The 13891-nt window shown below is 39.4% G+C and overlaps 1 protein-coding gene across 9 annotated transcripts in view; it reads left to right on the top strand.

Annotated features, from left to right (window-relative positions):
- The window catches only part of PCMTD1 (protein-L-isoaspartate (D-aspartate) O-methyltransferase domain containing 1), a 46613-nt gene extending 43540 nt beyond the window's left edge, over window positions 1-3073 (top strand). For all 9 annotated transcript variants that reach the window (XM_065629553.1, XM_065629554.1, XM_065629545.1 and 6 more), the window contains one exon: window positions 288-3073. In XM_065629553.1, the coding sequence (XP_065485625.1) occupies window positions 288-658 (371 nt within the window). In that variant the 3' untranslated portion in view covers window positions 659-3073. The remainder of the gene's footprint in view (window positions 1-287) is intronic.
- The last annotated feature ends 10818 nt before the right edge of the window (window positions 3074-13891 follow it).

Here is a 13891-nt window from a genome sequence, read left to right as displayed (position 1 = left end):
TACTTTTTTTTTCTTCAGGACTTGAGTAATTTTGATTCATTTTCTGCTGCAAAGACACAGGTAACTTACATCGGTTGGTCAGCAGTGGAGTTGACATGGCCCTCCCTCATCAGTTGGATTCAGTAGGAAATAGGGAAAAATTCTATCTGCCCTTGTTTCATTTGCATATTGTGTTGTGTACTAAAATGTTAGTTGTTCTTGAGCATTAGTCTTACTGCCTTGCAGCTAATTTTTTTTGCTAGAGAGGGAAATTTCACTTACTGTAACTTCCTTTTCTTTCATTTCAGCTCCATGTGCTGTTAGGAATCTCCAGGACCTAGCTCGAATATATATCAGACGCACCCTTAGAAACTTCATAAATGAGGAGATGAAAGCCAAGGGTATCGCTCAGAAGGCTCCTCCAAAACGAAAACGCAGGAGATGTCGTAGACGCAGGATTAACACCTATGTGTTTGTTGGTAATCAGCTCATTCCTCAGCCTCTAGATAGTGAAGAAGATGAAAGAATGGAAGACGATAACAAAGAGGAGGAGGATAAAGATCACAGTGAGGCCTTGAAGCCAGAAGAGCCTCCTCGAAATTTGTTGAGAGAGAAAATTATGAGTCTACCATTACCTGAATCTTTAAAAGCATACTTGACCTATTACAGAGAGAAATAACTTGTTTTAAGTAGAAATAATGCCTACTGATAGTTCCTTTATTCTTGAATATGTAGCATTTATTAAGAAGTAGGTGGACAGATTATTATTAGTCTTTCATCAAGACTGAAGTACAGCGATAAATCGTAACTTGTCTCTATCTTTGCTACAAAGGAAGACTTGCATTCAACAGTAGAATCCCTTTTTAAAAATCTATTTTTCTTTAACTTTTGAAAATGCTGTTTTAACTCTGATAGAAATATATATTCCATTATGCAGCACTAATCAGTATTTTGCATGGTAAGTCTTTTTTGATCCCTAACAGATTTGTATTGATAAAAGGATGAGTGAAATTTTATATATGCTAAATAATTGTTAAACATGTGCATCTGACTTGATGAGCAATTTGTCTGTATTTATTATTATTATTAGGGGAACATTTTAAACATGCAGACACTTATCCTCTAATGTCAGAATCGGACCCTTTTAAAGTTTATTTTACTATGGCTTTGTTGCAATCATTATTCCTTATGTTGGTATAGATGTATTCCAACAACACAAGTGCAATAAATATATTCAGACACTGAATGCGCTGGCTTTAGTGAAATAAGAAAATACAAGTTCCAAAATGTCAGATGACCTTGCTACTTCTGCATTTATATCTTTTGCCAAAAGATCTTGAGAAAAGTAACAGCTTCTCTCAGAGCCTTAAAGAAACATCACATTGAATAAGAAGCAAAGCAATGCTTACTTCAGCTCTGCTTATATTTAACTCCATTCTACACTTTCAGTATTTCTAACTAGAGGCACGTCCTCATTTGTGGGAGGTTTGGGACAGGACACTTTGTTTATTTCTACAGCTCACAGCATTGAGTCAAAATGTTTGGTAATACAAAGTTGTAATTTAGGTTGCAGTCATCTATATTTACTGCTTTTAAGTAGAGAGAGGATTTCAACAAAAGTTTAGTTTGTATTGCTTATTGGGATAGCTGTAATAGTAGAAGCTAGAATTTGTTCAGCAAATGCACTTTAGTAAGCGAGTTTTATACTTAACATGCATCTTGAAGAAGACAGACTTGTGCTAGCCTATATTTTGTTTCTGAGCATGGCTGTTAGCACAAAAATATTTATAAAATCATATCCATCTTTTGGAAATCTAAGAGTAGCAGTGCAACTGTGGGGATCCACAATAGTACTGATTTAAGTCCTACAATTTTTCGTCTTCTAGTTGTGAAGTTACTTGCAGTACTCATTTTCAACTTTGTTTGCCTTTACCAGATTAATTTTTTCATGCAGTTATAACCATGAGGGAAAACACTGTTTATTAAGAACTTGGCATGATATGCATTAAAAACCACAATCATAGGAACTGCCTGTTGAACCCAGTGAAAAACATTCCTCTTAAAATATCCTGCAAAATACATTTTATAATACTAGTAATTATTTTTTTGTGTAATAACAATAAAACAAAATAATCATATCTTTTTAAAACAGTAAATGTTCTTACTCCAAGTATTTATAACCAGCCAATATTCATGTGGTCCTAACAGTCCAATATTGACCTCAAAATATATAACTGTTTTTTTGCATCTGAGAAGGAAGATAATGCATAATCCCATGACACTGACTCTTTATGATGCATTTCATGCTGTAGTCCCTGTTTTTTTAAGGTACATTGTAGTAGTGTGTAAGTGGAACTTCATGAAGGCCTGTTGTACCAGCATGTGGAGTTACTTTCCGCAATATATTTACAGTATAAGTAGACAAAACTATTTGAAATAAATATTCTGACTTTATTTTAAAAGCAGGAAAAACTAATAAGAAATAGCTTTCCAAAATAATGATACTAATAAAGCAATTGTGATGCTTCAGTTTTAAGAATTGAACATGTTTTAAATGGATTATTTTAGATGGAGTTTAAGTAATCTGAAGTTTGAGATGGTTTTTGTCTCTCCTTTGCTTGGAATCTACATCCATAAGCTCAAGAGTATGAGATTACTAAATGTTACTTAAATACTTTGAGGACTTTATACAGGATGCTTTTGGAGAATAAATTTCTGCATTCTTTCATGCCTGTATACTTGGCAAAAATGGACAGCGGATGACTCGTCATGATTTTTCAGTATGTAAGGGTTTTTTTGAGTTGCTGAAAGAGGATGTTTCTTCTGTGTTTTATATGTGGATTTATTTTACACTCTTGAATTTATATTTACATAAATAAAAAGGTAGAAACGCAAAATGAATTAAAACTTAATTTTTGCCATCTCAGTTATGATGGGGACATTGTTGCAATAAAATGGTTTTTTTGGTGGTTTCTGCTTGCTTGACTTTGTGTTTCTGTGCAAGTTTTTTTCAGTTATTTGGAAATTCAGATACCAGTTTGTTCATAGTTAGGTCAGTAATTTCTTAATAAAGGCTATTCTTGAATTTCAGAAATACAGTAATACACTTTCTTTCTAAATTTTCAATTTTTGCAGAGGTTGGAAGATGCAATGTTATTCATAACACAGCAAAGGCATTTTGGGCCCAGCACAACATTTGAAGTACTCATGTGGAGAGTTAGTTTCTTCTGGAGAGCCCAGAACCTATGCTTGAGCCATATACTCAAGAAGAGTTTCGTGGTTTTTTTTTTTTTTTTCTAAATACTGAGATTGTTTTCACCCTTAACAGAGCAACTATATGTCAAAATAAATAATGACAATTTTGAGGTAAGAAATAGCAAGGGGTGGTGACTGACTAGCGACTCACACTTGTGTTGAAATTCCCTCTAGATGAAGCTGTACTTTGTTACCAATTAGAGCAAAAATTACCGGGCGGGTGGGCGGGCGAAGCTGACCAGTGCTGCTCAAGTGTCATCACTGTGAGGAAATGCGGTGAGTTGGAACTTTGAGGGACTTCTATCTTCTTTCGTTTGGAGGAGCACTCAAGACCATTGCAGACTTTCAGAAGATGTGGAGTTTTTAATCTTATGTTGCTTAGGACAACTGAAAAACTTGGGAAAAGGTTTTCATTGAAGTGAACCTTAATAGCTCTTTTCAACTGGGTGGTATTTCTGGCTTGTTTAGGTGCTGGCAACTTAGTCTGCCTTTTTTTTTTTAAATCCTGGTGTGTGTGTGTGGGGGGATTGTTGTGGTTTGTTGTGTGGTTAGGTTTTTTTTCTCTCTAAACTACTCTTTAAAATGCATCTTTACCTGTCAATTTGAAAACAAATAGGAAATGTAATAAAATGTGCTGGTTCTGATTAAATCTGTTCTAACTCATTAAGTATTAATCTGTATCTCCTCAAGAGTGTCTCCTTCCATTGTTCATGTAATTGAGTAAAAATGAAAGCTTCTACCTTAGTGTAACTTAGTAATCAACTATAAAAGGTAAAGGAATTGTGTGCTGTGTTCTTAGAGGTGTGTACAGAGCTTCACCTTAATGAGCTGCTAATTATTTTGGCAAGACTTGAATCATGTATGAGGTCCTTTCCATAAACTTGGTTTGAGAAGGTCATTGGAGTGTAACTGGAACAGGAAAGCTTTGAAGTTATGTGGTTTTGGATATCCCTTCAGTGGAATTAACCTAGTAAAATCTTAAGTGGCTGGCTTGATAAGTGCCTGCCTCTTTGGCTTCTTCAGCTTCACCATGTACACATCAGTCTCTTTTTCCCAAGTAACAAGTAATAGAATGAGAGGAAATGGCCTCAACTTGCACCAGGGGAGGTTTAGATTGGATATTAGGAACAATTTATTCACTGAAATGGTTGTCAGACATTGGAACAGGCTGCCCGGGGAAGTGGTTGAATCCCCATCCCTTGAGGTATTCAAAAGGTGTGTAGATGTGGGACTTAGGAATATGGTTTAGTGATGGATTTGGCCGTGTTAGGTTAGTGCTTGGATTCAATCTTAAAGGTCTTTTCGAACCTAAAAGATTGTATATTTCTGTGCCAACTTCATGAATTACTCTGTTCAAGTAAGCTGGCCTGCACGGCTTGCACCGTGTTTATGGTCAGTATGGCACCAAGAGTCTAACACTGATGTATCAATTCTTTCTAAAACGATAGCATTTTCTTTGTAGTGTTGTCTGTCATGTGTTGTATTCTGTGATGACTTTCAGAGATTTGTCAGGTGAGCTAAGGGAACTTACACTTCTGTGTTAAAGCTCCATCCTCTTTTGCTGTGAACTAGAAATCTCTCTAATACCTCGCCAGGATGTTTTGCGAAATACTTCAGTGCTGGGGAGAAGCAAAAGCACTGAAGGAAGCACTAAATTGTTTTATCTCCCTCTTCTCTCATGCATTTACAAGCAGCCATGATGACTGTAGACTGGAAGGAGAGGCTGGGGTAGAAGTGCATCAATACATGCGAAATGGTTTTTTAAATTTATTTTTTTTAATGATAATTTCCTTGCTATTTTGCTAGCCTCTTCCTCCTGGCTGAAAAATAAATTAGAGTTTCCTGATTTAGGACAATACTGAACCATCCTACTGTTCTACTGTTTACTTGACTGTCCTACTTCAAGCATCTGTACTACACGTGGATGATCTCCACAAACCAAGAAATGTTCCTTGTGGGCAAGTAGACCTGTAGTGTGTTTGTTGATACACCCTTTGTTAGTTTTTTCTCTTTGATGTGCTTTTGAGTTTTGCACTAGCATCTTCAGTTTGATTACATTTCTGTATACTTTGATTTTGAAGGCTAGTGGCTTCTATTCATGTCATGTTTCTGAAAATCAGACAATTTAAATAAGGAAACTACCTAGTTCAGGAGCCTTAGACTCTCACTTTTGAAATTGTGTTGGTGAATTGCAGATCTTTATTACAAATCTATATGACAACCTGTATGTCCCAGATCGAGACTCTTTCCATCTTCTGATAGAAACCATTGTGACTGAAGTGGTCATTTTTACTGAAGCTTTCACCTGGTTCGTGATCAAGATATGCAGGGTCACTAATCCTGCTTCTCAGAAAATGGTAGGTAGTTTTTCTCTTTGGAAGATGTTACACTTGGAATCATTGTTACACACACCCCCCTTCCTCCCCACCACAATTGAGTTAAAAAAAATCACAGTAATAAAAGCAAAACTGTAGCACATGCACTTCTTTGTTTCTGTTCCTTCTCTTGGCAGTTATGCTCAACTTCCCTTGGCTTCCCGAGTGTTAAATCCAGAGCTTGTGACTACTGGAGAGGGTAACAGAGTTGCACACCTCTGCAGTCCTTTGTGGGAGGAGTATTCTGTGGATGTTGCTGGTTCCCTCTTACTCTCCTGGGGTCAGCCTGGGAGTCTGTATGTTGGATAATGTGCTTTTGCATCTTCTTTCTTTGTTCTGTAGCTCCAGCTTGTATCCAAGTTCGCTATATACAATATTCCCTATATGTTAGGTACTGTATTTTGTTGCCTTTAACACCAGTTTTATTAAGCTTTGAGTCTGCAGGTTGTTTAGCTGACTATTACAGAGAGCCATGCACAGCTGTGGGACCTCCAGTACCAGGTCTGAGCCCCATTTCTTGCCATCCCGTGCTAGTAGTCACCTATGCTTCCTCCTGTGTCCCCACTTTCCAGGGCTTCTGCTCTTGAGCCAGGGCCGCGTTTCTCTGCTCTGTGGTATTGTGCGAGAATGATAAATATATTGTTCTGCCAACGATAACTGCTTGTTAGTGCTATCTGTATAAACTAGGGTTATACTACACATAGGTAAACAGTGCAACAGGTTACCTATGGACACCGGGTCAGCGAAAGAGCTTGCCGTCGCAGCTAAACTGAGCAAAAGCTACAAGCAGGTGAAGGAAAGTTCAAATGTAGTGAGTCCAGAGGCCTTGCAAACTCCATACAAAGTATATGGCCTGTTACTGGCAGTGTCGGTGCTGTACTACGGGGCTTCACAAGGGTGAAAACAAGCTCTTGATGAAGTCATCACAAAGCATTTTTTTAGGGCTGGGACAGGAGTAGGGATAAAGGAGGAGTGAGAGGTGGGAAATCTGTATAGGGGGAAGTGTCTGGTAAATAGTAGCAACAGATCAGTTTATATCACAGAAGATTTAGCAAGAAGTTTTAATTTCTGTTTCAAAGTTTTTGATTTCTCCTAGTTCTCAGGTCTGTCCAAACAATAATCTTTGAATGTTAGCTTGAAAGGAGATTTTTCTTGGTTAAGTGGTTTAACCACTTTAAATATCTGGTTTTAATTTTTCTAACTTCGATTAGTTTTTGTCCCGGCCTGAAGTTTGCCTCTCTACTAAATGGTAGAGTGCATATTTGTGCTGGAATTAGTAAAAGCAAACATAATGCACTATTTTTGTATTGTTTGCTCCAAATTCTGTAATGTTGGCTTTCAGTAATCTGTTAACAGTAGTGACCTTTTTAGATCAATATCCTACAAAACAAAGTCTGTTATTTGTAGTACTTTGCTTGATTTTGTTTGTTGTGTTTTTTCAAAACTCAATGGGTTAGTTTTCTACAAAAATAAAAACCCCAGCATCCCTAAAAATGCTTTCTGACCTTGCTGAGGAATTGCATCAAAAGAATTGTGCATAATAAATGACACCAAAGGAGGGCAGTATTGCCTCACAGGAAATTTAAAGTTCTGCCAGTGTAGACAACTGGCAGAAAAGACAATAATAAAATCATACCTATATTGATGCTTCATAATGAAATGTTTCTTTGAGTAGCTTGCTTAGATGCATAACTGAAAAATGTAGAATCTTCCTCTAAGTGGTATTATGATTTTTCTAAATACTATGAAATGTCTGGTTTAGGGGTATAGTGTAACTGGTTTCTTCAAGGGTATGTTTTAATGCAATTTGAGACATTTCCATAGTCACTGATGTGGATAAAGCCTTCCATTCATAGGAGTTTAAGGTACCACTCTGTAGAAGGGTCTGGAAGGGCTTGACTGGCTGTGTAATTTGGTATTAGAGATCTTCAGCTGCCAGAGATGTTTTCAAATTCATACTAATGCTTACTTGAAAACGTGAGAACTGGATGCTTGAGCGTGTGAGGAAAGCATGGCTGTGTAGAAAACTGCCATGCATGATGTCACCTATACGTGGGCATGATTCTTGCAGACCTATATAATGCAGTAGCTGGCTGCTGCTGTGCCTGCTGTACGTACTTGCTGCACAGCGCTGCTGCTCATCTCCTATGCTGGAGAGCAGTGTGTGTTGCAGAGGCATTGGCTGCAAGGGAGGCGGTAGTTGTGAAGCAAAAACATGTTAAGTGTTACGGAGCATGTAGTGCTAAAGCCTGGCCCCAGCGGGACAACGTTTCCCAGAGAAAGAGGTGTAACCTTGGAGTTGCTCTGCTGCCAAGGGCCCCAACAAGAGTTTTGTCCATCCCAGATCCTCTAGCTGTGCCACAAACAGGTCCCAGTCCTACCTTCAGTGTTTGCAGCAACAACCAAGGTAGCCATTCAAGCCTCTGGATTATGCAAACTGGCAGTTTTGCAGTCCTGAGAGTTCATAGTCTCTGGCAGTTGCTGATGTACTTCTGAAAACTGGGAAGAATAGAAAACAGTGGCCAAAACCACGAGTGTCATATTTAAAGCATAAGACAAACAGATCTGTCATACTATTTCCACAGTGTGATCTCAGCTTTGGTGATGATGCCAGTGCTGAGATGAGCACTGGCAACAACCTTACTCAGATGCAGTTTCAGATGCTCTTGATAAACAGAATATATTTCTAAACTATTGTGGTAGCAGAGAGAGGACACCAATGATGAATGTTCAAAGGCCAGAGTGAGGTTTTGCCTGGATACAAAGGTTGGCAGGCTTGTTAGCTCGAATAGCACAAGGTACGCAAAGTGCCACTAAGAAGCTTTCAGACCAGAATTTGTACAAGTTGAAATAAGGGAAAGGGGTAACAAGGTGCATCTCCTTAGGAAAACCTCTAGTGCTTCATTCCACAGCTTCTCTTTTCTAGTCTCAGGCACTCCCTAAAATAGGGATTGTGTGAATGTGTTGTGAAAGCTGTTCTAGGATCATCATCATAAGTACCTGCACTCAGTAACTACTTCCATACCAGAAACAGGGATTTTGGGTTTTCTTTAACCCTTACTAAATATTTTTTAAAATGCCATACATCTCCATGACCTTATCTCACTTCAAGAAATTCGGTTTAAAAATTAATCAGACTTTTTTTTCTTTTGTGGAGAAGAGAAAATAACTGACATTTTAGGGAGTGATAGTGATATGATACTGACTGAAGATTAATGATAAATTCTGATGTAACTATTTTCCTGTAAACATAATATTTCCTTTTACTACTATTAAAATCATCACATTAATGTTCTTTTTCTCTGCAGTCATAGGAATTGTGGTGAGACAGGTTTAGTTTTGTCACAGTGATCTTGCTTGTTTTTATTTACTACTGACATTTTGCCTTGTATCTAATCCATGGACTCCAGCAGTCACTAATTGCAAGCCACTGCCTGTATAAGATGCTGGGAGGAGAACATCATCTCTAGGAACTGATCACAGATGAAACGTTGAATGCCAGTGGATAATGGAGTTGCATGATCATTTTCAGGGAAATATAAAATTATAGAAAAAAAAAAATCAAAGGACTGCAAATCATAGAGGCAAAGGTCTGCAAAAGAGTTCAAGTGCCCAGCCACCACTTCAGGCATGTAAGACAAAAGTTTTTATGTCTGTAGCTTCTCAACTCAACTGCTACCTCCAATTCCCACCTGCCATGGGGCTTAATATAACTTAGCTGTCACCTAAATCCCAACAAGGATCACAGAGCAGGTATTCACCAGTTCATTTTGTGCTGAAAGTTCAAAACACTTCTGCTGAATTAAGCCTCAGCCCTCAGAGAAGGTGAATGATGCTATTGCAGACAGCGAGGGTACTGGTGCAAGTGCCATCCCAAAACCAGGAAGACAAAGGTTGTCAATGGAAGTTCTCCTGTGACAGGTAAGAGATCTAACTGCCATGGTGGGAGAATTTATCGAAGTGAATAGCAGCCATCTTTTCCTCTCTTAGGCTTCAGTATTTGTGGCTGGTTGAATTAGTTCCCATGTCATCGTGCGGACAGCTGTGAATCCTATGCTGTTCCCCACAAGTTATCTCAGATGTGTGGCTTCTGCAACATAGTGGGATACTAGGTCTCACTTATCTATTTAGCTCTTTTGGGGAAAAAAAGCCCTACTATGGTTGTAGCACCATAGAGCAAAATATGTATTTGCCTGCATGTGCTTTATGTTAGGTTCAATTTTTATTGTATTTATTTATTTTTTTTCTTCTTCTCCAGTTATGATAGCTTTTGTTAAGTCAATTGTATTTAATGATGCAGCCTTGCTCTGCTGTGAACTTGCTTGGAGATTTCAGAATCAATATAAAAAAATGGGAGATTGAAAAGGCTATGGTCACAGATAAGAATGGCAAAAGTGCTAGCTATGCTCTTTGACAGTTTTTAAAGCTCTGTGTCAAAGCAATTTCCTAATTAGTGCTTGAGGATATGGCTTAGAACAGACAATAGTATTAATGAAAATAGCTGAACAGTAAGCTTCTCACTGTGTTGTTCTCAAACGTACCAGAAATCTTATAGCTTTGAACAGAATATACATTTCTGACTTGGATTTTACCTATAACATCAATGTGCTAGCAGCTACAAATATAACTCTAGTGTATTTTGATAAAGAGCAGCAGTCTACTCAGGAATAACGGAAAAAAATGAATACCTCATTCCATTCAAGTCAATGGGATTTCTGCTATCACCTCCAATAAATACTGGATTTCATGGCTCAAAAAAAATTCCTTTCTCTGAAGAGTTTATAGTACAAGACAAAGAAGAGATGAAGTGTGTAGTAAAGGAATATGATATGCAAGTAGTGTGTAACCAGCCTCATGTCAGATTAGTAGTTGTGGTTTGTTTTTTCTTAAAGTAAGTTGTTCAAATTTAAAACAAAGCCTTTTCTGGTTTCAAGTATGTGAAATGGAGCCTGCATAACAGCATGAAGGTTTCTCTGGGACATGAGCTGAGCAGATAAAGCAGAAAGTGAGAAGGAGGAAAGTTGGAAGGTAAGAAAGAACTGTGAGTATCAGGCACAAAGGATGGACTGGGTTTGCTCTGGGATTCTCTTGGTAGGAGAGGGACTGGACTGATGAGCCAGCAATGAAAGGAAGATGTGAAATGACATTGATACTGTTGTAGCTTGGAAGAGCGAGCTGCTGATTTTTGTACCCTGCATGGGAAGCTCCTGAGATTTTTGTAAGTCTTCCAAAGCCCCAGTGAGACCTGTTGGCTTTGGCGGGTGGTGGTTGGGCTGCTATGGCACAGCCTTGCTTGACTTCTGACCTAGTCTGGCTAAAAGGGATACCAATTTATTCTCCTAGATCTGTCCAAATAACTCAGAGGAGGGCAAGAAAATTTATTCACATGCTTGTAACATTTCACAAACACAAGTCCTTATGTCTAGGGTTCATCTCATTCACATTGAAACTCCTTGGTTCTGCAAATTTCTCCAGTTCTCTTGCTTTTGGAGTCCAATCTAAAATGTATGTAAGGCCTCAAAGAAAAAAGCGCTGAACAATAGGCCACTGAATGTACGTGATGTGCTCTTGCAGTTCTGTGCTAGATCGAAGTGTTTGAAAATCCTCTGTCTTTTGAATATGCTAATTTTTGACCTGTAGATTATTCTGCGTGGAAGATAATATGTGATTTTTCTGAGTTTCAACTTGAAAATATTTTCACTTTAATGGAATTATTCAGTAAGCGTTATGTCAGAGGCAACTGAAAAAAATGGTTTTGGTGGATAGGGTCCTCACTGGGGAGAGAAGGGACTTGAATTTCAACTTGCAATCCCATATGTGTTTAAATACTTTATTTTAAGCACCCTCACAAGGAACACACTAAATGCAGAAAAACCCAGGCAAGTTTTCTTTCCAAAAAGGGGCGGAGACTTTGGCTGAGACACCTCTAAATGCAGCTTCCAGGGGAAAGGAAGGGACATGGAGGTGGGAGACGAGGGGAAAGTGCATTAGGCAGGGGCAGAGCCACAAAAATGGAGATCACTCTGACTGGAAACAGATGAAAGGTAGCAGATATGCAGAGATCAGAGGATAAAAAAATAAACAAGTACTGAGGCTGCCCTTGAAAAGGGAGTGGAATGAACTCACTGGTGCTGATTTGGACCCCTGCTCCCTGCATGGTCTGGCCAACCCTTCCCCAGCCAGGGCTCACCATGGCCATCCTGTGTCCCGCCAGCACAGCATATTTCCTTCAGGGGAGCAGAGAAAATATTAGAAAATTGTTCCTGTAGTAATTCAACTACTGAGGAAAGAAAGAGCTGACACTGGTACTTTTTTCATGAGAAAGGAGCAGCACAGGCATCTGTCAGGGGAATGCTCGGCCCTTTCAGCCTCGATGAAGATAAATGGTAGGACTCGATGAAATATGCTCTTCCTAGAACTGTAAAATTTCAGACTCAACTTCCAGTCCCACCATTTCTTTAACACTTCGTTTTGGCTGAATACTCTGCCTGGCCGTGGTGGTTCTCCTGTCACCTGGCCCCAGCCTTGATTTCGGGGCCTGACAGACACAGAGGGAGGAAGATCACTTAATGCAGGGTGCCATGGATACCTTTAAATCTGCAGTTAAACAAGAGACTGACTGGTGGGAGAGAGAAGGCTGCTGTCAAATATCTCTTTGGTATGGGGCCCAACAGGAGGCTGTGAATAAATATAGATGCTCTACACTGTGCTTCAAGGGAACCATATTAATTTCCTCTGAAGATGCCAGTCTATTTTCATTACAATGTGAAGCTGAAAGTAAAGAGCCTGTCTCCAAAATTTTCTTTTTAAAACTTTAAAATGTTGTCTGGCAATAGGAGCACATATCATTTCTAGGCATCATGCCCCCAAATTAGGGAATACTATACAATGCTACGGCTAAAACTGTGAGATCTAAGCTGTTAAGTGCATCTAGCCACAAATTTTGAATTTTACCAGTAGATCTGAAGAAACAGCCTTTCATAGTAATAGGGATGCAGGAAATCGGTGGGGGGGGAATTGGAGGCTCCTTCTGTGATCTCTTGGTGACAATACATGTCATTAGCCAATGCCTCAGTTTACTCATTAGGAAAACATGCTTTGTGTCACTGAACCCCTTTAACAAATGCTTTTACAAGAAGGACTACTTCATTACAAGAAGCACTTTATTATTTAAATGAGACCTTATGTAACTGGGCTGAGGTCCTGGTGCAGGACAAGCCAAGTCAGTGAGCTGCTTTCCTCCTATTTTCTTCTTATTGGGAAATAATGGGGAAAGACAGCCGTGAAAAACAGAAGAATGAGCAAAAGCAAAAGAGAGGAGGTTTGTCTGCCCAGGCTGCAGAGAATGTGATGTAGCTTTAATGCTCTGTATCTAGATAACTTCTTGGTAGTCACAGCCTGAGACTGATATTATCCCTGAGGAATTTCAGAAGTATACTGTGTTTGGCAGCTCTCCTCTTGCAAGACAGTTTGGCATCAGCAACATTTGCCCCTTTTCCATGTAGGTGTGTGCATTGCTGAGTTCTCCAGCCTGGCTTTCATTACTTTTCAGGTGAGAAGCGGCTCTTCCTCTAGCTCCTCTTTCCCTTTGAAAGGTCTCTGCACCTGCTGGCATGCAGAAACCTTCCTCAGATGTTGTCCCAGGCCACAGGGTACTGGCCTTACTCTGCTGGGTTTCAGAAGAGCTCCAGGGAAGGGCCAGACCACAGGTGATTGTCTGGGTTGCAAGAGTTTGAGTGGCAAGGAGAGATGGAGTTGGGGGCAGGGGGAAAGGGGAAACTGTCCTGGTGCATGAGCAGAACCTCAAAATATTTGAATTTCTACAAATATCAAAGGTAAAAATGCAGCAGCTCTGAAGAGGCTAGCGCTGGCAGGACCTCTGAGCAGAATTAACAGCAGCAGCAGCAGGACAGAAAATTGTCTGCTTAAAGGAGAAGTACTTATTTCCTGCACCATGTGGCTGCATCATATGGTGCTTGGATGCACTGGCTGAATAAAAAGGCTGCTGGATACTGTGGTAATATAAGTAGTAGGTAACATCTTCCTGCACGTGGAAGCTGAATCATATTGGATGGCAGACTTGAGACCACACAGTGCTGTTGCTGGTGGAGGAAGCTGATGTGCATCTGAAGGTCTGGGCTTTGTTGGTTCTCCTTGCTGCTAAGCCAGGATACCTTTTTCTCTGCTCATGAGATGAGTTTCCCGCACTGTAGTTTTTAGAGCAAACTTCACTGCACAGCCAGTAGTAGCAGATGTTTTTTCAGCTTGATTACTTGTATTGT

This window comes from Caloenas nicobarica, chromosome 2 (assembly GCF_036013445.1).
Source record: "Caloenas nicobarica isolate bCalNic1 chromosome 2, bCalNic1.hap1, whole genome shotgun sequence".
NCBI classification, from domain to species: domain Eukaryota; kingdom Metazoa; phylum Chordata; class Aves; order Columbiformes; family Columbidae; genus Caloenas; species Caloenas nicobarica.
The sequence above is the reverse complement of the archived record's forward strand: the minus strand, read 5'-3'. Positions and strand labels throughout refer to the sequence as shown.